General features: G+C 45.3%; 2 protein-coding genes across 10 annotated transcripts in view; one reads left to right on the top strand and one right to left on the bottom strand.

Moving 5' to 3' along the window:
- LOC118377607 (ubiquitin carboxyl-terminal hydrolase 48-like) overlaps positions 1 to 986 on the bottom strand; it is a 17,064-nt gene extending 16,078 nt beyond the window's left edge. For 2 of the 3 annotated variants that reach the window (XM_035764547.2, XM_035764548.2), the window contains exons 1-2: positions 834 to 986; positions 125 to 259 (exon numbers count right to left, since the gene is read on the bottom strand). In XM_035764547.2, the coding sequence (XP_035620440.1) occupies positions 125 to 259; positions 834 to 847 (149 nt within the window). In that variant the 5' untranslated portion in view covers positions 848 to 986. The other variant, XM_035764549.2, reaches the window with a different exon arrangement.
- LOC118377608 (low-density lipoprotein receptor class A domain-containing protein 2-like) lies at positions 893 to 25,475 on the top strand. 7 transcript variants are annotated; one of them, XM_035764553.2, is made up of 8 exons: positions 911 to 997; positions 1,292 to 1,358; positions 2,037 to 2,223; positions 6,266 to 6,408; positions 6,693 to 7,023; positions 7,195 to 7,353; positions 7,789 to 7,929; positions 24,818 to 25,475. In XM_035764553.2, exons 3-8 carry the CDS (start codon positions 2,190 to 2,192, stop codon positions 25,117 to 25,119), a joined length of 1,110 nt encoding a protein of 369 aa, XP_035620446.1. In that variant the 5' UTR covers positions 911 to 997; positions 1,292 to 1,358; positions 2,037 to 2,189; the 3' UTR covers positions 25,120 to 25,475. The 7 variants fall into 7 exon arrangements, with proteins under 7 accessions (XP_035620449.1, XP_035620446.1, XP_035620447.1 ...); XM_035764554.2 differs by lacking the exon at positions 911 to 997 and having other exon boundaries at positions 1,215 to 1,358; positions 2,037 to 2,207; XM_052473796.1 differs by lacking the exon at positions 911 to 997 and having other exon boundaries at positions 1,215 to 1,358.

Here is a 25,475-nt window from a genome sequence, read left to right as displayed (position 1 = left end):
AGTTATGCAACACAACTCACTCTTAGCGATCTGGCAACATTATAGCAGTGAATATGACATAAACTACAAGTTAAGTATCGGAATTGAAGAAATTCGAAATTGTTAACTATGTGTGCCCATTTACCTGCATGCTCCCCTCTTGCACGGCGGTACACAGATTCGGTAAGCTATCTCAATATGTTCCCGGTGTATGTCCTCCGGTCTCACCGACTCGACCCAGCGCCAGGCTGCTTTCTCAAGCTGTACGCGAGGCGCCATTCTGTAAGAAAAACAGAGCTTACCATGGGTACCCTGACAAAGAGGTGCCGAGGATGCTCCGGCCTAGTTTAACTTGCCCTGTTAGCACAGCTAACTTAAGTCACTCAACGTCGTTAGTTAGCCAGCTGGATAAATATAGTTAGTTATAGTAGTCGGCGGCAGAAAAACGCACAGCAGGCAACCAGTTCAAATGAAATCATATTTTAATTACATCAACTAAACGTTCTAACACTATAATCAGATCAGCTGATGCTCGTAGCTAGCTAGCTACCAACCATCATGCTAGCTACTAGCTAGCTTGTCAGATATTTCCCACTGCAAATAACTGCGTAGCTAGCTGGCTCTCAAGCTGACTAGCTACCCGTCATCATGTCTTGCTAACATTAGCATATATTTTTTTAGAATTAAATATACATTCGAACCTTTCGTGCGTGTATCACAAACTTCTGATTTTGCAGCTGCATATATTTTCATATTTTATTCACAGTTTGTTTTAGATTTAGCGCCCTTGCGTCAGTTTTTAAATAAATATCTCATCCTTCAGTTTCAAACTTGTGAAAGGCGCAACTACTTACGCATGACGTGCCATTGCTGTCTACGTAGCTTTACGTCCCTTTCAAAGAAAAGGCGGTTGGTGGAGCAAATCGCAGTGGGCATTTCCAAAAACAGTAAATACACTTGAGTTTTTCTTCCCCATTATTGGACGCATTCGTCTGTGATCTGCAGAAACCTCCATCCAGTATGTTTTTTCATCCCGTCTGTATTTAGTAATGGGAAACTCTTTTCACACCACTTCAATATCGAAGTGACATTTTCGTAGAGGGTTAGGATATCTTACGCAGAAAAGTTAGGATAATTAACCTAGCTGGTTAGCAAAATGATTGTGTTTATTTAACTAGGCAAGTCAGTTAAGAACCCATTCTTGTTTACAATGACGGCCTACGGTTAGGGCTAGGGTTAGCGAAAATGCTCTCCTAACATGCTAAGATAATCACTTTATATCAGTGGCGTTAAAAGAGTGTGTCCCATCTAGTTCCGAGTCTTTTGGCGGCAACTGGCGGTTTATCACGGCAACTGGTTTGATACATTCACCTCTGAAGGTAAATAATGTACTTACATTCAGTAATCTTGCTGTGATTTGTCATCCTGAGATCCCCAGAGATAAAATGTACCATAGTTTTGTTTGATAAAAAATGTTTTATATTCAAATGTAGGAACTGGGTTCTACAGTTTGAACCCCTGCTGTCTCTGGCTCCACACCCAGCCATCCAGATGTGTGAAAGTTAGTGTATAAGCTAATGAGCCATCATGGAAGTGTGTAAACTTACATTTTGTATTACCATATCATGTGTGTATGTTCTCTATAGTTATGTACATAAAAATGTATCAATTGACCAATTTGGCATATTTGGGCAGACTTATTACAGTATTGCATTGCTTCAATTGATCAAACTGAAACTTTGCACACACACACTGCTGCCATCTAGTGGCCAAAATCTAAATTACGCCTAAACTGCAATATTATATTATGGCCTTTCTCTTGCATTTCAAAGATGAAAAATAAAAAATGAAAACATGTTTTTTTGTTTGTATTAACTTTTACCAGATCTAATGTGTTATATTCTCCTACATTAATTTCACATTTCCACAAACTTCAAAGTGTTTCCTTTCAAATGGTATCAAGAATCTGCATATCCTTGCTTCAGGTCTTGAGCTACAGGCAGTTAGATTTGGGTAGGTAATTTTAGGCTAAAAACATTTTTTTTTTTCTTTTTAAGGGTTTGATTCTTATTAGGTTTACCAGGGCTGAAACCCCTGTGCCCAGGCCCAAGAGGAAGCAACAACAAACAAAAAAACGCCAACCACAGGAGGTCTCAGGAGCCTGCTCTCAATGAGTGTAGACAGCCTGCTGCTGCTCTGCTAATCATCAGATGGGGGAAGGAGAGGAGGTAGTGGGCCCATGTGGTGATTAATATATGATTTTAAATTAGCTGCATAATAAATAAATGTGAATGGTCAATTGTGTGAGTGGGGCTGAGCCCAAGAGGCCAACATTTTTTATTTTTTTTATCCAACCACAAGAGCCCGTTCTCTGTTCAAAATACACAAGAGAGCATCAGCCAAGAGGATCAATAGTTTATAAAAAACAAAACAATTTTGGATTAAGTTTTATCACAAGCACATACAATTACACTATATATACAAAAGTATGTGGTGTATTAAATCAAGAACACAGCCATGCAATCTCAATAAACAAACATTGGCAGTAGAATGGCCTTACTGAAGAACTCAGTGACTTTCAATGTGACACTGTCATAGGATGACACCTTTCCAACAAGTCAGTTCGTAACATTTCTGCCCTGCTAGAGCTGCCCTGTCAACTGTAAGTGCTGTTATTTTGAAGTGGAAACGTCTAGGAGCAACAATGGCTCAGCAACGAAGTGGTAGGCTACACAAGCTCACAGAACTGGACCGATCAGTGCAGAAGCTCGTGGCGCATAAAAAATTGTCCTAGTTTACAACACTCACTACTGAGTTCCAAACTGCTTCTGGAAGCAACATCAGCACAATAACTTTTTGTTGGAAACTTCATGAAATGGCCAAGCAGCCACAGACAAGCCTAAGATCACCATGCACAATGCCAAGCATCGGCTGGGGTGGTATAAAGCTCGCCGCTATTGGACTCTGGAGCAGTGGAAACTAGTTCTCTGGAGTGATGAGTCACACTTCACCATCTGACAGTCCGACGGACAAATCTGGTTTTGGTGGATGCCAAGAGAATGCTACCAGCCTGAATGCATACTGCCAACTGTAAAGTTTGGTGGATGAGGAATAATGGTCTGGGGCTGTTTTTCATGGTTTGGACTGGGTCCCTTAGTTCCAGTGAATGGAAATCTGAATGCTACAGCAGACAATTACATTCTAGATGATTCTGTGCTTCCAACTTCGTGGCAAAAGTTTGGGGAAGGCCCTTTCCTGTTTCGGCATGACAATGCACAGAGCGAGGTCCATACAGAAATGGTTTCTTGAGATCGGTGTGGAAGAACTGGTCTGCACAGAGCCCTGACCTCAACCCCTTCGAACTCCTTTGGGATGAATTGAAATGGTGACTGCGAGCCAGGCCTAATCGCCCAACATCAGTTCCCTACCTAATGGAAGCAAGTTTCAATATCTAGTGGAAAGCCTTCTCAGAAGAGAGGAGGCTGTTATAGCAGCAAAAGGGGGACCAATCCATATGAATGCCCATGATTTCTGTAGCACAGTTGGTAGAGCATGGCGCTTGTAACGCCAGGATAGTGGGTTCGATTCCCGGGACCACCCATACGTAGAATGTATGCACACATGACTGTAAGTCGCTTTGGATAAAAGCGTCTGCTAAATGGCATGTATTATTATTATGATTTTGGAATGAGATGTTCGACGAGCAGTTGTCCACATACTTTTGGTCATGTGGTGTATCTGCCAAAATAAAGGAAACACCAACATAAAGTGTCTTAAAAGGGTGTTGGGCTACCACGAGCTGCCAGTACAGCTTCAATGTGCCTTGGCATAGCTTCTACAAGTGTACCTAAACCATGCCAGAAACATTCACCCCACACCATAACATATCATTTTTTCCCTGGTTTCGTCATGCCCCGGGGCCTATGATTGCTTAATCCGGCCCGACTCCACTGTTTCATCAATTGCAAAAGCATGCAGCAGTTGTAGGCTGAAAGGAGTGATAGTGCACTGGGCACAGATGTCAGTTCAACATCTACTTTTGATTTACATTTGGTTGATTGGTCAACAGGTGAATTCAGTGTGAAATCAACCAAAAATGTCACCATGTCATTGGATTTAGGTTAAAAGTAGGGTGGAAAAAGGAAATTCCTTTCCATTGAATACTTTTTGCACATCCAATGAGTTCTACACGTTGATTCAACATCATCACATTTATTTTTTGATTGAAATGATGTGGAAACAACGTTGATTCAAACAGTTTTTGCCCAATGGGAGGCTACAGTTCAGTGAGGATAGGCTACTAGACCTCTTTGGGATGCATCTAGTCAGAGACCTCACCGCTCGTCCTTTGGAAACATCGCTTTGGGGCCGTTGTCATGGAAATCAAAGGACATGTAGATGGATTTGACAAAGAAGGGGGCTTCAAATGAACAAAAGCCAGTATGATAAAGAGTACTACTTCCAAAGGCGTCAGAAACATTAAATGCGAATGTACCTTGTATATCCCTCAAATGAAGACCGCGCTTCTCTTGGCACACCGATAACCTAATCTCCACAAAGTGCATTTTGTAATATGGTTGCTTTCTGTGAAGAACATCATTTTAAACCGAATCAGACACACATGCAACACAGTTTTGCGGCTTGAGATACGCAGGCCTGAGTGACACGGAAAGTGCGCATCAGAGTGGAACACCATCCTTTGCGCTTGGGAGTAGGCTACCAAGATGGTCAACAAGGGGAATAAACTTCAGAGCCTGTCAAAAGGGTTTGTTCTGCTCAGCATAATGACACTCAAGACCAATGCCATCGACACGGGTAAGGAGATGGAAGCTCAATTGTAAAATGTAATCCGTCGCCATTTCAGCCACTTGTTGCCATTACGGCGACGCACTGCCTATTTGTTGCTCCTGGCTTTCTCATTGCGCCACTGGGCTTTTGGCACTGAATACAGTGTCGTTTTTTTGCGTCACTGTAATGAAGCATATATATATTCTTTATCAAATACCTGTTGATTTGAACTTTGCTTCCTAAAAGAAATGGCCATTGAAACAGGCGCATACCGATGGGACGGAGAATAATGCATACAGGGGATGCCCATGGCGCCAGGGGTTCGGGCCGCAGCTGAACGTTCATTTGTGACTATTCTTCATTTGTGAAATAACAGTTTACACATGGGTTTGAATTATCTCTAATTACACTAATTCATGGAATATTTCTGTCTTTTTTGACAACCACCCTAAAATATTTTGTTCACTTATGTTGTATTCCACAGACTTTTGACATGTTTCTATGCTTTTATCATTATCCAAACCGGATAATTGGGAAATAAACATTATTTTATTGTTGATTTATTGAGTGAACAGAAAATAATCATTATAAAAATAATTTTCAGCTCATTCTCTATGGACTTGATTTTTGGGCGGAATAACAGAACTTTACCAGTTATAATGATAGTTATATTTAATTCTGTGGTTATACCTTCACAAATACAGAATTTGAATTATAGTCATTGATTCAATTACTTTAATATTGTCCCTAACCCTTCACCAAATTATTTAAGATAAATTGCATATAATCTTTTAGGTCCAGCTTCATTCAAAGTTCAAATAAATACATGTTAGCTTTCAGTCATTGACATTAGGATAACACATGGATGTACGGTTGGGGTTCAGCTGCCGTTTTCAGAGGTATTGCTCACTACTGCGTGTGAGCGTGCATGGGAGTGTGTCATCAGGAGTTGCCCCATGCCTTCGTACTGGTCTTTTCCCTACTGGACGACAGTAGTACCAGAGCTGTTTATTTTTCAACTGTAAAATCCTTTATTGGGGACTCACTGTTCTGCTGTTGTCCATGTTTTGGACAGTGATATTGTGGGACTGGTTGTTTCCCGCCAATAGAGCTCCTCAGTCCCCTTCCTTGGAACATTCCAGGAGGTCAGCGTAGAACGGTCCAGGGGTTGCCTGGGGAAACAGCTAATAAAACCAGGAAGGGGTTGTAAATCTTCCCATTATATGGCTCACTGCCCTGAGTGGGTGTCTGAAGCAGCAGTTTAGGTCCGGTTCTGGCTATTTGTTCCACCTACTCACCTGCAACAATCAGCTTTAGCCTACTCAGTTGTGTTTTTATTTTATCTTAGTCTTTATTATTCATCTCATAATTTGATAAACGTCAGTGACTCAATGGCACTGTGGAGAAACAGAGAAAGTAAATTGTTTACACATCACATCCTCACAAACAAGTAGTTTGTTCCTTCATGGTACTTCTTCATCTGTTTGTTGTCCTCCAGTCAACGTGGTGGACTTCTGTGGCCAGAACATCCAGGGCAACGGGATGATTGTCAACTCACACCAGGAGTCCAAGAAGTACTACTTTGTCACCATGGGAACAGACTGCCACTTCACTATGCAGGCGGCCTCCCCCAAGGACAAGGTGCCCACCACTAACCGCACCCAGCCCCCACCTGCCTTTTTGTGCTCCCTACACATGTATGCCCAATATCCCAAATCGACTCCTAGCCCTAGATCTTAGAGGATTGGATAAGTATATGCAATATGATAATATTTCCACCTTGACTTCCCACACCTATCAAGTCCTTTCAGATCCAAGGGTTAGGGGCAAGGGGTCATTGAGTGATAATCCCAATCTTTTACACATTATCTTCCTTGCAATGTCCGTCACCTAAACATGCCCCCCTTCCTTCTCTTCCCGTGAAGGTACAGTTCCACTTCCGCTTCTTCCTGGTCTACAGCCTGCTTCGTTTAGCACCCCAAAGTCCCACCCCCCTCTTCCCTGAGTCCCCCGGGGACCTCCGATTGGAGCCTTCGAATCCAGTGGTGGAGCCAAGGGACCCGTGTCATGCGGGGTCATACATTCAGTTCTATGATGGGCGGGACAAGAACTCGCCTCCAATTGGGCCACCGCTGTGTGGGAAGAGCCCTCCCCGTCCGGTGCTGTCCACAGGGAATCACCTGACCCTGCGTCTGGTAACCCGCGGTACCCAGCCAAGAGTGGACTTTGTGGGGGACTTTACCTCCTTCAGACTGGGTGAGACATGACACGTGGATGTTTGCAACATATTCATTAGTTGTAGTTTTATAGTCATCTGACGTCAGTGTTGAAATCTAGCTCATCATTACAATCCTAGCCACCTCATAAGCTGTAGTTTGTGCAGTTTGTAACCAATCAAATGTACCACCTTGCTCTATCCGTTTTCAGGTTTTAACCAATCCACGTGCAGCGGCGAACCTTATTTCCCGTGTCGCAATGGGAAGTGTATCCCCATGAGTCTGGTGTGTGACGACAAGGGCATTGATAACTGTGGGGACGGGAGCGACCTGGAGGATCACCTGCCCTCAGGGTGCAAAGGTCACTTAGGTAAGACACCTGTGCAGCTACCTGTTCAACAAACCTTTAAAGGTGTTCTATGTGGCCCCCAAACACCTTTCAGAGTCAGTCTCACTAATGTTACACTATTCCACAGTTCATACACTATATTTTGGTTTATTGGTTAGGGCAGAAGTAGAGAGGAAAGATAGAGGAGAGTGTGCTGAAATTGCAGTAACCGGGTTCGAACCCATGCTGCAGCGGTATATGTGCACCAGAGGCAGCGACTTAGATTGCTAGACCACCCTAGACCACCCTAGGCCACCCTAGACCACCCTAGACCACCCTAGGCCACCCAATTGTATTATTCTACTGCTCTTATATCCTGTACAACTCTTTTCAATATTGTTACTGTAAATTGGAATGTGTTCTCAGTCACCTTACTTACTAAAGCGAAGGTAAATAACACCAGTGTCCTCTCCTCAGCAGGTCAGCTGGCTCCAGCCCAAGCTACTTCCCCAGCAGTGACCCCAACCCCTCCTGTCTTAAACCCGACAGCTTTTCCCATGTCCACCTATAGGAACTGTGGCACTCCGGACGGCGTACCCAATCACGACTCAGTGACAGGTGAGTGACAACTGTTACAGGTGATGCAGGTTATTGACCAACTAAGAGGTTGTTTTTATAAAAGGATCAGTTCCCAACACCCTTAGCGGCATTGGAAGAAAGCGGGTGTTTCTGGTTTTCAGGGATACAGTATTTTCAACCTAACTTCCGTTTCCCCTGAAAAATGGAAGTGAGGACTCTGTTCAGGTGTATTTCTTTGCCTGCTACATTAGGTTAGTTCCCAAAGATTTACCTGGTTAAGGAAAGGTTAATAGAATAACAATCTCAACCAAAACTCAGTGTTTTACATGTAGTATATCTCACAGTGGCTTTTCTAAAAGATCCCTTATTTCTTAACTGCTGGGTAAGATACTTTTTGGGAGCATAAATCAGTGTTGGGGTATTGTACAGTATGTGTCTGTAAACTCTATTTGGGAACCTAATTCAAATGCAAAGCATATCTATGATAGGGGGCATAAAACTAATTGGGCTGCGAATAGGTCTTTATTTCAACCTTAACGGTTGTAAACCAATAAAGTGTGATGGCGGCTTCTCAGTGGCAAACCACCAGATATCCAGCCAAGACCACAATCATTATTTTATTCAATCCAATTCAATTGGCTAAGGGGATAGAAATGTCTGTGGAATTTGCCAGTAGGTATAACAGGATATGTGTGTGAATGGTCTTTTTTTCTGCCTAAATTAAGGGATGAATGGATAACATTGACTACAAGGAAAAGTATTTTCTGTGATTTGGCAACAAAGCATTCTGATGTTTGTACTATTCAAATAAAATAAAATCAAGCTTTATTTATACAGCACATTTCAGGCATGGAATGCAATGCAATGTGCTTTACAGGAAGCAACGAATAAAAACAATGAAAATTAAAGCTAAAATATTTACTATACAAAGATACACTATACAAAGATACAAATCAAAAGAATGACACAAACTGAACAACCAAAAAGCACCCGGAAGAAAAGCAAAGCTAAAAGGATGTTTCAAGATCTCATTTAATTATGTCCACAGATTCAGCCCCCCCTCAGGTTCTCTATTCCAAAGGCTACAGGTATAATAACTAAAGGCTCTAGAAGAACGCACACCTATTAAGACGAGATGCTGGCAAGTGGAGTAGAAAACTTGAAAATAAAAGAGAGACGCACACTCTAGGAGCTCAGATGCAAAAATATAATTACCAACGTTTGGACAGCCAAGCTGTCTTCATCAGGATATAATCACAAACACTGCGGGATGACTTGTTTATATAGTGTCAAAAGACACACAGGTGTCTGTAATCATTTTTATTTTTTTATTTTATTTTTTATTTCACCTTTATTTAACCAGGTAGGCTAGTTGAGAACAAGTTCTCATTTGCAACTGCGACCTGGCCAAGATAAAGCATAGCAGTGTGAGCAGGCAACACAGAGTTACACATGGAGTAAACAATTAACAAGTCAATAACACAATAGGCGAAAAAAAGTGGAGTCTATATACATTGTGTGCAAAAGGCATGAGGTAGGCGAATAATTACAATTTTGCAGATTAACACTGGAGTGATAAATGATCAGATGGTCATGTACAGGTAGAGATATTGGTGTGCAAAAGAGCAGAAAAGTAAATAAATAAAAACAGTATGGGGATGAGGTAGGTAAAAATGGGTGGGCTATTTGCCGATAGACTATGTACAGCTGCAGCGATCGGGTTAGCTGCTCAGATAGCAGATGTTTGAAGTTGGTGAGGGAGATAAAAGTCTCCAACTTCAGCGATTTTTGCAATTCGTTCCAGTCACAGGCAGCAGAGAACTGGAACGAAAGGCGGCCAAATGAGGTGTTGGCTTTAGGGATGATCAGTGAGATACACCTGCTGGAGCGCGTGCTACGGATGGGTGTTGCCATCGTGACCAGTGAACTGAGATAAGGCGGAGCTTTACCTAGCATGGACTTGTAGATGACCTGGAGCCAGTGGGTCTGGCGACGAATATGTAGCGAGGGCCAGCCGACTAGAGCGTACAAGTCGCAGTGGTGGGTGGTATAAGGTGCTTTAGTGACAAAACGGATGGCACAGTGATAAACTGCATCCAGTTTGCTGAGTAGAGTGTTGGAAGCAATTTTGTAGATGACATCGCCGAAGTCGAGGATCGGTAGGATAGTCAGTTTTACTAGGGTAAGTTTGGCGGCGTGAGTGAAGGAGGCTTTGTTGCGGAATAGAAAGCCGACTCTTGATTTGATTTTCGATTGGAGATGTTTGATATGAGTCTGGAAGGAGAGTTTACAGTCTAGCCAGACACCTAGGTACTTATAGATGTCCACATATTCAAGGTTGGAACCATCCAGGGTGGTGATGCTGGTCAGGCGTGCGGGTGCAGGCAGCGAACGTTTGAAAAGCATGCATTTGGTTTTACTAGCGTTTAAGAGCAGTTGGAGGCCACGGAAGGAGTGTTGTATGGCATTGAAGCTCGTTTGGAGGTTAGATAGCACAGTGTCCAAGGACGGGCCGGAAGTATATAGAATGGTGTCGTCTGCGTAGAGGTGGATCAGGGAATCGCCCGCAGCAAGAGCAACATCATTGATATATACAGAAAAAAAGAGTCGGCCCAGAGGATTGAACCCTGTGGCACCCCCATAGAGACTTCCAGAGGACCGGACAACATGCCCTCCGATTTGACACACTGAACTCTATCTGCAAAGTAATTGGTGAACCAGGCAAGGCAGTCATCCGAAAAACCGAGGCTACTGAGTCTGCCGATAAGAATATGGTGATTTTCAAGAATATGTGTTATTTCTTACATTAGTACCCCAGGTCATCTTAGGTTTCATTACATACAGTCGAGAAGAACTACTGAATATAAGATCAGCGTCAACTCACCATCAGTACGACCAAGAATATGTTTTCCGCGACGCGGATCCTGTGTTCTGCCTTACAAACAGGACAACGGAATGGATCGCATGCAGCGACCCAAGAAAACGACTCCGAAAAAGAGGGAAACGAGGCGGTCTTCTGGTCAGACTCCGAACAAGGGCACATCGCGCACCACTACCCAGCAATCTTCTTGCCAATGTCCAGTCTCTTGACAACAAGGTTGACGAAATCCGAGCAAGGGTGGCATTCCAGAGGGACATCAGAGACTGCAACGTTCTCTGCTTCACGGAAACATGGCTCACTGGGAAGACGCTATCCGATGCGGTGCAGCCAACGGGTTTCTCCACGCATCGCGCCGACAGAAACAAACATCTTTCTGGTAAGAAGAGTGGCGGGGGCGTATGCCTCATGACTAACGAGACATGGTGTGATGATGGAAACATACAGGAACTCAAATCCTTCTGTTCACCTGATTTAGAATTCCTCACAATCAAATGTAGACCGCATTATCTTCCAAGAGAATTCTCTTCGGTTATAATCACAGCCGTATATATCCCCCCCCAAGCAGACACATCGATGGCTCTGAATGAACTTTATTTAACTCTTTGCAAACTGGAAACCATTTATCCGGAGGCTGCATTTATTGTAGCTGGGGATTTTAACAAAGCTAATCTGAAAACAAGACTCCCTAAATTTTATCAGCAGATCGATTGCGCAACCAGGGGTGGTAAAACCTTGGATCATTGTTACTCTAACTTCCGCGACGCATATAAGGCCCTGCCCCGCCCCCTTTCGGAAAAGCTGACCACGACTCCATTTTGCTGATCCCTGCCTACAGGCAGAAACTAAAACAAGAGGCTCCCACGCTGAGGTCTGTCCAACGCTGGTCAGACCAAGCTGACTCCACACTCCAAGACTGCTTCCATCACGTGGACTGGGACATGTTTCGTATTGTGTCAGATAAAAATATTGACGAATACGCTGATTCGGTGTGCGAGTTCATTAGAACGTGCGTCGAAGATGTCGTTCCCATAGCAACGATAAAAACAATCCCTAACCAGAAACCGTGGATTGATGGCAGCATTCGCGTGAAACTGAAAGCGCGAACCACTGCTTTTAATCAGGGCAAGGTGTCTGGCAACATGACCGAATACAAACAGTGCAGCTATTCCCTCCACAAGGCTATTAAACAAGCTAAGCGTCAGTACAGAGACAAAGTGGAATCTCAATTCAATGGCTCAGACACAAGAGGCATGTGGCAGGGTCTACAGTCAATCACAGACTACAAGAAGAAACCCAGCCCAGTCACTGACCAGGATGTCTTGCTCCCAGGCAGACTAAATCACTTTTTGCCCGCTTTGAGGACAATACAGTGCCACTGACACGGCCTGCAACGAAAACATGCAGTCTCTCCTTCACTGCAGCCGAGGTGAGTAAGACATTTAAACGTGTTAACCCTCTCAAGGCTGCAGGCCCAGACGGCATCCCCAGCCGCGCCCTCAGAGCATGCGCAGACCAGCTGGCCGGTGTGTTTACGGACATATTCAATCAATCCCTATACCAGTCTGCTGTTCCCACATGCTTCAAGAGGGCCACCATTGTTCCTGTTCCCAAGAAAGCTAAGGTAACTGAGCTAAACGACTACCGCCCGTAGCACTCACTTCCGTCATCATGAAGTGCTTTGAGAGACTAGTCAAGGACCATATCACCTCCACCCTACCTGACACCTAGACCCACTCCAATTTGCTTACCGCCCAAATAGGTCCACAGACGATGCAATCTCAACCACACTGCACACTGCCCTAACCCACCTGGACAAGAGGAATACCTATGTGAGAATGCTGTTCATCGACTACAGCTCGGCATTCAACACCATAGTACCCTCCAAGCTCGTCATCAAGCTCGAGACCCTGGGTCTCGACCCCGCCCTGTGCAACTGGGTACTGGACTTCCTGACGGGCCGCCCCCAGGTGGTGAGGGTAGGCAACAACATCTCCTCCCCGCTGATCCTCAACACGGGGGCCCCACAAGGGTGCGTTCTGAGCCCTCTCCTGTACTCCCTGTTCACCCACGACTGCGTGGCCACGCACGCTCCAACTCAATCATCAAGTTTGCGGACGACACAACAGTGGTAGGCTTGATTACCAACAACGACGAGACGGCCTACAGGGAAGAGGTGAGGGCCCTCGGAGTGTAGTGTCAGGAAAATAACCTCACACTCAATGTCAACAAAACTAAGGAGATGATTGTGGACTTCAGGAAACAGCAGAGGGAACACCCCCCTATCCACATCGATGGAACAGTAGTGGAGAGGGTAGCAAGTTTTAAGTTCTTCGGCATACACATCACAGACAAACTGAATTGGTCCACTCACACTGACAGCGTCGTGAAGAAGGCGCAGCAGCGCCTCTTCAACCTCAGGAGGCTGAAGAAATTCGGCTTGTCACCAAAAGCACTCACAAACTTCTACAGATGCACAATCGAGAGCATCCTGGCGGGCTGTATCACCGCCTAGTACGGCAACTGCTCCGCCCTCAACCGTAAGGCTCTCCAGAGGGTAGTGAGGTCTGCACAACGCATCACCGGGGGCAAACTACCTGCCCTCCAGGACACCTACACCACCCGATGTTACAGGAAGGCCATAAAGATCATCAAGGACATCAACCACCCGAACCACTGCCTGTTCACCCCACTATCATCCAGAAGGCGAGGTCAGTACAGGTGCATCAAAGCTGGGACCGAGAGACTGGACTGAAAAACAGCTTCTATCTCAAGGCCATCAGACTGTTAAACAGCCACCACTAACATTGAGTGGCTGCTGCCAACACACTGTCATTGACACTGACCCAACTCCAGCCACTTTAATAATGGGAATTGATGGGAATGATGTAAATATATCACTAGCCACTTTAAACAATGCTACCTTATATAATGTTACTTACCCTACATTATTCATCTCATATTCATCTCATTTCCGGTCACAACTTGCAGGCTTGTTTTCGAATTGCTGTGCGTTTTGTTGCCAACCTATTTTGCTACCTGACAACTTTACGGGTTTCACTTTTTAATTACCGTTCATATATTTATTTTTTTCCTCAACTTTTCACTCCGGACGCTTTATCTGGACACGATTCGTCAGGACTTCCAACAGCCGAAGCTAAGTAGTAACATTAACATGATGCCTTCTAATTGCAGTCGCTGTTTCGACGGCGAGGATAGCTGTACTGCAAGCCCAGCTTCAGACGCAATCGTTAGGCAAGGGTAATTTCAGTGTAGGAAAGGATGAAACAGCGTCTGTGCCACCAGTAAGTACAGATAGTAGTATAAATCCCCTGGCACAGTCCCCGCAGCCGGACAACTCTCACGGTTTCTGGAAGGAAATGCTGTAGGAAAGCTCAACCGGTGTCGCTCATTCAGCAGACAGAAACTTTCAACCGGTTTTCCCCATTAAGCAGCGGGTCGGTGTCAGAGGCCGAGTCTTCTCTGGTCTCTACTCCTCCCGTTACGGGTCTGAGACGCCGAAGCTTCCCACCATTAGCTCTGACAAATTGAAAACTCTAGTCATTGGCGACTCCATTACCCGCAGTATTAGACTTAAAGCGAATCATCCAGCGATCATACACTGTTTACCCGGGGCAGGGCTACCGACGTTAAGGCTAATCTGAAGATGGTGCTGGCTAAAGCTAAAACTGGCGAGTGTAGAGAGTATAGAGATATTGTTATCCACGTCGGCACCAACGATGTTAGGATGAAACAGTCAGAGATCACCAAGCGCAACATAGCTTCTGCGTGCATATCAGCTAGAAAGATGTGTCGGCATCGAGTAATTGTCTCTGGCCCCTCCCAGTTAGGGGAGTGATGAGCTCTACAGCAGAGTCTCACAACTCAATCGCTGGTTGAAAACTGTTTTCTGCCCCTCCCAAAAGATAGAATTTGTAGATAATTGGCCCTCTTCTGGGACTCACCCACAAACAGGACCAAGCCTGACCTGCTGAGGACGGACTCCATCCTAGCTGGAGGGGTGCTCTCATCTTATCTGCCAACATAGACAGGGCTCTAACTCCTCTAGCTCCACAATGAAATAGGGTGCAGGCCAGGCAGCAGGCTATTAGCCAGCCTGCCATTATAGTGGAGTCTGCCACTAGCATAGTCAGTGTAGTCAGCTCAGCTATCACCATTGAGACCGTGTCTGTGCCTCGACCTAGGTTGGGCAAAACTAAACATGGCGGTGTTCGCCTTAGCAATCTCACTAGGATAAAGACCACCTCCATTCCTGTCATTACTGAAAGAGATCATGATACCTCACATCTCAAAATAGGGCTACTTAATGTTAGATCCCTTACTTCAAAGGCAATTATAGTCAATGAACTAATCACTGATCATAATCTTGATGTGATTGGCCTGACTGAAACATGGCTTAAGCCTGATGAATTTACTGTGTTAAATGAGGCCTCACCTCCTGGCTACACTAGTGACCATATCCCCCGTGCATCCCGCAAAGGCGGAGGTGTTGCTAACATTTACGATAGCAAATTTCAATTTACAAAAAAAAAAAAAAAAAATGACGTTTTCGTCTTTTGAGCTTCTAGTCATGAAATCTATGCAGCCTACTCAATCACTTTTTATAGCTACTGTTTACAGGCCTCCTGGGCCATATACAGCGTTTCTCACTGAGTTCCCTGAATTCCTATCAGACCTTGTAGTCATTGCAGATAATATTCTAATCTTTGGTGACTTTAATATTCACATGGAAAAGTCCACAGACCCACTCCAAAAGGCTTTTGGAGCCATCATCGACTCAGTGGGTTTTGTCCAACATGTCTCTGGACCCACTCACTGTCACAGTCATACGCTGGACCTAGTTTTGTCCCATGGAATAAATGTTGTGGATCTTAATGTTTTTCCTCATAATCCTGGACTATCGGACCACCATTTTATTACGTTTGCAATTGCAACAAATAATCTGCTCAGACCCCAACCAAGGAACATCAAAAGTCGTGCTATAAATTCACAGACAACACAAAGATTCCTTGATGCCCTTCCAGACTCCCTCTGCCTACCCAAGGACGCCAGAGGACAAAAATCCATTAACCACCTAACTGAGGATCTCAATTTAACCTTGCGCAATACCCAAAACTAAAAAAATGTCTCATAAGAAACTAGCTCCCTGGTACACAGAAAATACCCGAGCTCTGAAGCAAGCTTCCAGAAAATTGGAACGGAAATGGCGCCACACCAAACTGGAAGTCTTCCGACTAGCTTGGAAGGACGGTACCGTGCAGTACCGAAGAGCCCTTACTGCTGCTCGATCGTCCTATTTTTCTAACTTAATTGAGGAAAATAAGAACAATCCGAAATTCCTTTTTGATACTGTGGCAAAGCTAACTAAAAAGCAGCATTCCCCAAGAGAGGATGACTTTCACTTTAGCAGTGATAAATTCATGAACTTCTTTGAGGAAAAGATTATGATTATTAGAAAGCAAATTACGGACTCCTCTTTAAACCTGCGTATTCCTCCAAACCTCAGTTGTCCTGAGTCTGCACAACTCTGCCAGGACCTAGGATCAAGAGAGACGCTCAAGTGTTTTAGTACTATATCTCTTGACACAATGATGAAAATAATCATGGCCTCTAAACCTTCAAGCTGTATACTGGACCCTATCCCAACTAAACTACTGAAAGAGCTGCTTCCTGTGCTTGGCCCTCCTATGTTGAACATAATAAACGGCTCTCTATCCACTGGATGTGTACCAAACTCACTAAAAGTGGCAGTAATAAAGCCTCTCTTGAAAAAGCCAAACCTTGACCCAGAAAATATAAAAAATTATCGGCCTATATCGAATCTTCCATTCCTCTCAAAGATTTTAGAGAAGGCTGTTGCGCAGCAACTAACTGCCTTCCTGAAGACAAACAATGTATACGAAATGCTTCAGTCTGGTTTTAGACCCCATCATAGCACTGAGACGGCACTTGTGAAGGTGGTAAATGACATTTTAATGGCATCGGACCGAGGCTCTGCATCTGTCCTCGTGCTCCTAGACCTTAGTGCTGCTTTTGATACCATCGATCACCACATTCTTTTGGAGAGATTGAAACCCAAATTGGTCTACACGGACATGTTCTGGCCTGGTTTAGGTCTTATCTGTCGGAAAGATATCAGTTTGTCTATGTGAATGGTTTGTCCTCTGACAAATCAACTGTACATTTCGGTGTTCCTCAAGGTTCTGTTTTAGGACCACTATTGTTTTCACTATATATTTTACCTCTTGGGGATGTTATTCGAAAACATAATGTAAACTTTCACTGCTATGCGGATGACACACAGCTGTACATTTCAATGAAACATGGTGAAGCCCCAAAATTGCCCTCGCTAGAAGCATGTGTTTCAGACATAAGAAGTGGATGGCTGCAAACTTTCTACTATTAAACTCGGACAAAACAGAGATGCTTGTTCTAGGTCCCAAGAAACAAAGAGATCTTCTGTTGAATCTGACAATTAATCTTAATGGTTGTACAGTCGTCTCAAATAAAACTGTGAAGGACCTCGGCGTACCCTGATCTCTCTTTTGAAGAACATATCAAGACCATTTCGAGGACAGCTTTTTTTCCATCTACGTAACATTGCAAAAATCAGAAACTTTCTGTCCAAAAATGATGCAGAAAAATTAATCCATGCTTTTGTCACTTCTAGGTTAGACTACTGCAATGCTCTATTTTCCGGCTACCCGGATAAAGCACTAAATAAACTTCAGTTAGTGCTAAATACGGCTGCTAGAATCCTGACTAGAACCAAAAAATTTGATCATATTACTCCAGTGCTAGCCTCTCTACACTGGCTTCCTGTCAAAGCAAGGGCTGATTTCAAGGTTTTACTGCTAACTGTGGCAAAGAAGGGGGTCGAGTGATAAGTGGCAGATATGTGAGAGCAGAGCTAATAAACGGGCTCTGCCCGATCACTAAAATGGCCACCCCTGTCAGAACTACAGATCACAAAATGGCCGACCGCCAAAACTACAAGTCCCAGAAGCAAGGGGAACCCTCAGAAGGTGGAGCCGACTCACAGATAAAGGGTCAAGAAAAACCAGGAAGAGGAAGAGAGAGGGCTGGAAGGAGCTATGAACAATAGAGAAAGAGACTATAGAGATTGGCTGGATTTACCGTGTATGAGCTGGATTGTTTGGACTTACCTGTTGGTGTTTGGACCTGGACCTACCGAGAACCCGATTCGTGTACAACCCTGCTATCCTTGACCTCGCCTACGGCCTGGGTGGACCAGGACGGAGAAACAAACACACAGGTACTGTCCTGTTCGAAAGAACTCTCATTCTTGGGTGATTTGGTGACAGTTTACCCCTTAGTTTGTGACAAACGCTGAAGAGGTTTGCCACATAACCTACAAAGCATTACATGGGCTTGCTCCTACCTACCTCTCTGATTTGGTCCTGCCGTACATACCTACACGTACGCTACGGTCACAAGACGCAGGCCTCCTAATTGTCCCTAGAATTTCTAAGCAAACAGCTGGAGGCAGGGCTTTCTCCTATAGAGCTCCATTTTTATGGAACGGTCTGCCTACCCATGTCAGAGACGCAAACTCGGTCTCAACCTTTAAGTCTTTACTGAAGACTCATCTCTTCAGTGGGTCATATGATTGAGTGTAGTCTGGCCCAGGAGTGGGAAGGTGAACGGAAAGGCTCTGGAGCAACGAACCGCCCTTGCTGTCTCTGCCTGGCCGGTTCCCCTCTTTCCACTGGGATTCTCTGCCTCTAACCCTGTTACGGGGCTGAGTCACTGGCTTGCTGGGGCTCTCTCGTGCCGTCCCTGGGGGGTGCATCACCTGGGTGGGTTGATTCACTGTTGTGGTCGGCCTGTCTGGGTGTCCCCCCTGGGTTGTACCGTGGCGGAGATCTTTGTGGGCTATACTCGGCCTTGTCTCAGGATGGTAAGTTGGTGGTTGAAGATATCCCTCTAGTGGTGTGGGGGATGTGCTTTGGCAAAGTGGGTGGGGTTATATCCTTCCTGTTTGGCCCTGTCCGGGGGTGTCCTCGGATGGGGCCACAGTGTCTCCTGACCCCTCCTGTCTCAGCCTCCAGTATTTATGCTGCAGTAGTTTATGTGTCGGGGGGCTAGGGTCAGTTTGTTATATCTGGAGTACTTCTCCTGTCCTATTCGGTGTCCTGTGTGAATCTAAGTGTGCGTTCTCTAATTCTCTCCTCTCTTTCTTTCTCTCTCTCGGAGGACCTGAGCCCTAGGACCATGTCCCAGGACTACCTGACATGAGGACTCCTTGCTGTCCCCAGTCCACCTGGCCATGCTCCTGCTCCAGTTTCAACTGACCTGAGCCCTAGGACCGTGCCCCAGGACTACCTGACATGAAGGCTCCTTGCTGTCCCCAGTCCACCTGACTGTGCTGCTGCTCCAGTTTCAACTGTTCTGCCTTATTATTATTCGACCATGCTGGTCATTTATGAACATTTGAACATCTTGGTCATGTTCTGTTATAATCTCTACCCGGCACAGCCAGAAGAGGACTGGCCACCCCACATAGCCCGGTTCCTCTCTAGGTTTCTTCCTAGGTTTTGGCCTTTCTAGGAGTTTTTCCTAGCCACTGTGCTTTTACACCTGCATTGTTTGCTGTTTGGGGTTTTAGGCTGGGTTTCTGTACAGCACTTTGAGATATCAGCTGATGTACGAAGGGCTATATAAATAAATTTGATTTGATATGCATACGTATATACTGTACTCTACATCATCGACTGCATCCTTATGTAATACATGTATCACTAGCCACTTTAACTATGCCACTTTGTTTACTTTGTCTACATACTCATCTCATATGTATATACTGTACTCGATACCATCTACTGTATGCTGCTCTGTACCATCACTCATTCATATATCCTTATGTACATATTCTTTATCCCCTTACACTGTGTATAAGACAGTAGTTTTGGAATTGTTAGTTAGATTACTTGTTGGTTATCACTGCATTGTCGGAACTAGAAGCACAAGCATTTCGCTACACTCGCATTAACATCTGCTAACCATGTGTATGTGACAAATAAAATTTGATTTCATTTGATTGACCGAGTCGAAAGCCTTGGCAAGGTCGATGAAGATGGCCGCACAGTACTGTCTTTTATCAATGACGGTTATGATATCGTTTAGTACCTTGAGCGTGGCTGAGGTGCACCCGTGACCGGCTCGGAAACCAGATTGCACAGCGGAGAAGGTACGGTGGGATTCGAGATGGTCAGTGACCTGTTTGTTGACTTGGCTTTCGAAGACCTTAGATAGGCAGGGCAGGATGGATATAGGTCTGTAACAGTTTGGGTCCAGGGTGTCTCCCCATTTGAAGAGGGGGATGACTGCGGCAGCTTTCCAGTCCTTGGGGATCTCAGACGATATGAAAGAGAGGTTGAACAGGCTGGTAATAGGGGTTGCGACAATGGCGGCGGATAGTTTCAGAAATAGAGGGTCCAGATTGTCAAGCCCAGCTGATTTGTAAGGGTCCAGGTTTTGCAGCTCTTTCAGAACATCTGCTATCAGGATTTGGGTAAAGGAGAACCTGGAGAGGCTTGGGCGAGTAGCTGCGGGGGGAGCTGTTGCCGAGGTTGGAGTAGCCAGGCGGAAGGCATGGCCAGCCGTTGAGAAATGCTTGTTGAAGTTTTCGATAATCATGGATTTATCGGTGGTGACCATTTTACCTAGCCTCAGTGCAGTGGGCAGCTGGGAGGAGGTGCTCTTGTTCTCCATGGACTTCACAGTGTCACAGAACTTTTTGGAGTTGGAGCTACAGGATGCAAACTTCTGCCTGAAGAAGCTGGCCTTAGCTTTCCTGACTGACTGCGTGTATTGGTTCCTGACTTCCCTGAACAGTTGCATATCGCGGGGACTGTTCGATGCTATTGCAGTCCGCCACAGGATGTTTTTGTGCTGGTCGAGGGCAGTCAGGTCTGGAGTGAACCAAGGGCTGTATCTGTTCTTCGTTCTGCATTTTTTGAACGGAGCATGCTTATCTAAAATGGTGAGGAAGTTACTTTTAAAGAATGACCAGGCATCCTCAACTGACGGGATGAGGTCAATGTCCTTCCAGGATACCCGGGCCAGGTCGATTAGAAAGGCCTGCTCACAGAAGTGTTTTAGGGAGCGTTTGACAGTGATGAGGGGTGGTCGTTTGACTGTGGCTCCGTTCCGGATACAGGCAATGAGGCAGTGATCGCTGAGATCCTGGTTGAAGACAGCGGAGGTGTATTTGGAGGGCCAGTTGGTCAGGATGACGTCTATGAGGGTGCCCTTGTTTACAGATTTAGGGTTGTACCTGGTGGGTCCCTTGATGATTTGTGTGAGATTGAGGGCATCTAGCTTAGATTGTAGGACTGCCGGGGTGTTAAGCATATCCCAGTTTAGGTCACCTAACAGAACAAACTCTGAAGCTAGATGGGGAGCAATCAATTCACAAATGGTGTCCAGGGCACAGCTGGGTGCTGAGGGGGGTCGGTAGCAGGTGGCAACAGCGAGAGACTTATTTCTGGAGAGAGTAATTTTCAAGATTAGTAGTTCGAACTGTTTGGGTATGGACCTGGAAAGTATGACATTACTTTGCAGGCTATCTCTGCAGTAGACTGCAACTCCTCCCCCTTTGGCAGTTCTATCTTGACGGAATATGTTATAATTGGGTATGGAAATCTCAGAATTTTTGGTGGCCTTCCTGAGCCAGGATTCAGACATGGCAAGGACATCAGGGTTAGCAGAGTGTGCTAAAGCAGTGAGTAAAACAAACTTAGGGAGGAGGCTTCTGATGTTGACATGCATGAAACCAAGGCTTTTTCGATCACAGAAGTCAACAAATGAGGGTGCCTGGGGACATGCAGGGCCTGGGTTTACCTCCACATCACCCGCGGAACAGAGGAGGAGTAGTATGAGGGTTGAAGGCTATCAAAACTGTTTGCCTAGAGCATTGGGGACAGAGAATGAAAGGAGCAGATTTCTGGGCATGGTAGAATATATTCAGGGCATAATGCACAGACTGGGGTATGGTGGGGTACGGGTACAGCGGAGGTAAGCCCAGGCACTGGGTGATGATGAGAGAGGTTGTATCTCTGGACATGCTGGTTGTAATGGGTGAGGTCACCGCATGTGTGGGAGGTGGGACAAAGGAGGTATCAGGGGTATGAAGAGTGGATCTAGGGGCTCCATTGTAAACTAAAACAATGATAACTAACCTGAACAACAGTATACAAGGCATATTGACATTTGAGAGAGACATACAGCGAGGCATACAGTAATCACAGGTGTTGAATTGGGAGAGCTAGCTAAAACAGTAGCTAAAACAGTAGGTGAGACAACAACAGCTAATCAGCTAGCACAACAACAGCAGGTAAAATGGCGTAGGCTAGGCAGGGGGGGTCGGATTAACTACACACAGATGGGCCGACAGATAAAACATAAACAAGCAGAATGGAGTACCGTGATTAATGGACTGTCTAGCACGCATCAGCTATGTAGCCAAGTGATCAGTGTCCAGGGGGGCAGCGGTGGATGGGGAAGGGAAGCTGGACTGGCGAGTGTTATCCAGGTTAAAAAACAGTTAGCAGTGGCTAACAATGACTAAATAGCTTGTAGCTAGTTAGCTGGTTAGCTTCTGGATGTTCTTGAGTGTGTTCTAAAAATTAAAAATAATGGCGATTCCGTATCACATTGGGTGAGGCAGGTTACCGGAAGGTATAAACAAATAAAAAATCGAAAAAAGAAAGTAAATATGGGTCCAGTGAGTGTTTGGGACGCGGCGAGTCAGACGGTTAGCAGGCCTGTGCTAACAAGCTAACAGTTAGTAGGCCAGGGCTAAACAAGGTAGCAGTTAGCGGACCGGGGCTAAACAAGCTAGCAGTTAGCAGGCCGAATTAGCAAGCAAGCAAGGACGTCGCGATGGGGTGAGACTGTTTATTCCTCTTCATGCGGTGACATCGATAGACCGGTCGAGGGTCCGGATATTGTTGCCCAGGAGTATGCTTCGGTGGTAGCACAGGAGCTCTGGCCGTGCTAGCTTCAAGCTAAGTGGGTGGAAACGCTAGCCAGGAGTAATCATCCGGGGTTGCGGTTAGCTAGATAGCTAGTTGTGAAGAATCCAGCTGAAAATGTTCCGTTTGCGGTGGGAATCCGGTGGGAATCCGGGGATAAAAAATAATAGGTCCGTTATGCTCTGGTTAGAGTCGCGTTGTTCGAACTGGCGAGAGCTTTCCGAGCTAAAGGTTAGCTGATGACCGGTTAGCTGAAGACCGCTAGCAATGGTTTGCTGACTGATAGCTGGTAGCTAGCTGGTAGTTAGCTGGCTAGCTTCAGTTGAGGGGTTTCGGATCCAAAGTAGATATTAGTACTTTAGAAGAAAATAGCTACATCGGGTGAGGCGGGTTGCAGGAGAGTATTTAGAAGTAGAGGCCAAGAGTGGCCTAATATCATTGGTTAATAATCAAATATTAAAATGTCATACAAAGAACAACATACAAACAACAAATGGATAGCATACGATCATAGATTAATTTGACTACACAAGCTTACAAACAATTACAATGGCAAAGTCACAATAATCACAAGAATGGCTTTAGATCAAAGTCTACGTTGAGAACGAAGGGAACAAGGGTCTTTAAATTAAAGATCCAGGCAGCCTCTCGTTTTAACAATAAATTATCAAGGTCACCCCCTCTCCTAGGGAGGGTGACATGTTCGATGCCAATATAACGCAGAGACGAAATCGAGTGGCCTGCCTCCAAGAAGTGGGCCGCAACTGGATAAGCAAAGTTTTTACACCTAATGGTGCTACAATGCTCTGAGATACGTACTTTTAATTCACGCTTTGTTTTACCTACATAATTTTTACCACAAGGATAAGTTATAAGATAAATAACTGCCTTAGTGGAGCACGTAATAACACCTAATAACTAAAGGCTGCCTCTCCATGCCTCTTGGTCCTAGGCTTTAGGATAGTTAAAAGGCCAGTGCCAGAGGACCTGAGGGACCTACTGGGTAAATAACTTAAAAGCATGTTTGATGTGTATTGGGGTGCACAATTGTGGATTGATTTAAAAACCAATAGAAGAATCTTGAAATTAATTACGTAGCAGTGAAAATCAATGCTATGTTGTTGTTTTTTACCCCCTTTTTCGTGATATCCAATTGGTAGTTACAATCTTTTCTCATTGCTGCATTTCCCCAACGGACTCGAGAGAGAGAGAGAGAGAGAGAGAGAGAGAGAGAGAGAGAGAGAGAGAGAGAGAGAGAGAGAGAGAGAGAGAGAGAGAGAGAGAGAGAGAGAGAGAGAGAGAGAGAGAGAGAGAGAGAGAGAGAGAGAGAGAGAGAGAGGCAATGGTTGAGAGTCATGTGTCTTCCAAACATGACCCATCAAGCCGTCCAACTGACGATCAATGTCAGCTTACAGGTGCCCGGCCCGCCACAAGGAGTCGCTAGAGCATGAGCCAAAGAAATCCCCCCCGGCCAAATCCTCCCCTAACCCGGACGACGCTGAGCCCATTGTGCGCCACCCCATGTGGCTCCCGGTCACGGCTGGCTGTGACACAGCCTGGGATCGAACCCAAGGCTGTAATGGTGCCTCCGCACTGCGATGCAGTGCCTTAGATCGCTGCACCCCACCCCCGTTCTCTGAGTTACAGTATGTTCACCAAGGGTGACAAAAAAACTCTTGACCGGATAAATAGGTCCTAAACCAATTTAGAACTGGACCAAAGAGGCCAACCCACCTTTCCAATCTGTCCAGAAGGACATCATGGTCAACAGTGTTGAATGCTGCACTTAAATCTAAGAGTACAGAGAGCTGTTTGGCATCTGTGTTGGCTCTTAGATAATTTACCACTTTAACTAAGGCTGTCTCTGTGCTGTAGTGGGCTCGAAAACCAGATTGGATTTTTTCTGAAATATAGTTGGCACTTAAAAAATAATTTTGCTGTTTGAATGGAAGGTTGGAGATTGGCCAAAAATTGCATGCAGATCCCATTGCTAACTGTACTCTACTCTCACCCCTCCACGCTCCCCCAGACTCTCCACCCTATCTGTCTCTGCTGTCGCTCTTCATCACCCTGGGTGTGATAGCTGGTTTGGTCCTGCTGTGTTGGTGCTGCTGGTCTCCAGGCTGGTTCCTTTGCAGGATCATTGTCTGCCGCTTCCTACCCTGCTGTAACTCAGCCTGCGCCTCCTGCAAGCTCTGTGCCCGAAGCTGTTCCCAGAACAAGGAGCATCGACTGGCTAAGGTTTCACCACAAGGACAGGTCACAATCAACGATGCCGCCTTGGCCCCCCTCACCACAGCCACGGCTAGCACAACTACTGTCACTGTGTAGGGAGTCGCTATATAGCGTAGGACTATTATCGCTGTGTAGGGTAACCACCATGATGGCTAACAGTGAGACAGATGGACTCATGGATATGATGACCCAGATTTCATGTTCTAGACTGATGGACTGAGATGAGACATATCTTTTTGCTAGTTTACAAGAATGTCATGGAAGAAGGGGTACTGCAGGGTGTACATTTGCATTTTCAGTGGAAATGAGACATTGTCATTATCTTCTCCCCACATTTGGACAGTTCTTAAAATGGGGGAGGCTTTACTTTTGAATGTTTCACTCACTGTATGATCCTTTTTTGTTGTTGCTTTAAAAAATAAATGACTGGCGCTAAATCCGCTACACTCAAA

Source organism: Oncorhynchus keta, chromosome 21, assembly GCF_023373465.1.
Source record: "Oncorhynchus keta strain PuntledgeMale-10-30-2019 chromosome 21, Oket_V2, whole genome shotgun sequence".
NCBI lineage: Eukaryota > Metazoa > Chordata > Actinopteri > Salmoniformes > Salmonidae > Oncorhynchus > Oncorhynchus keta.
This window is presented reverse-complemented; position numbering and strand designations above follow the sequence as displayed.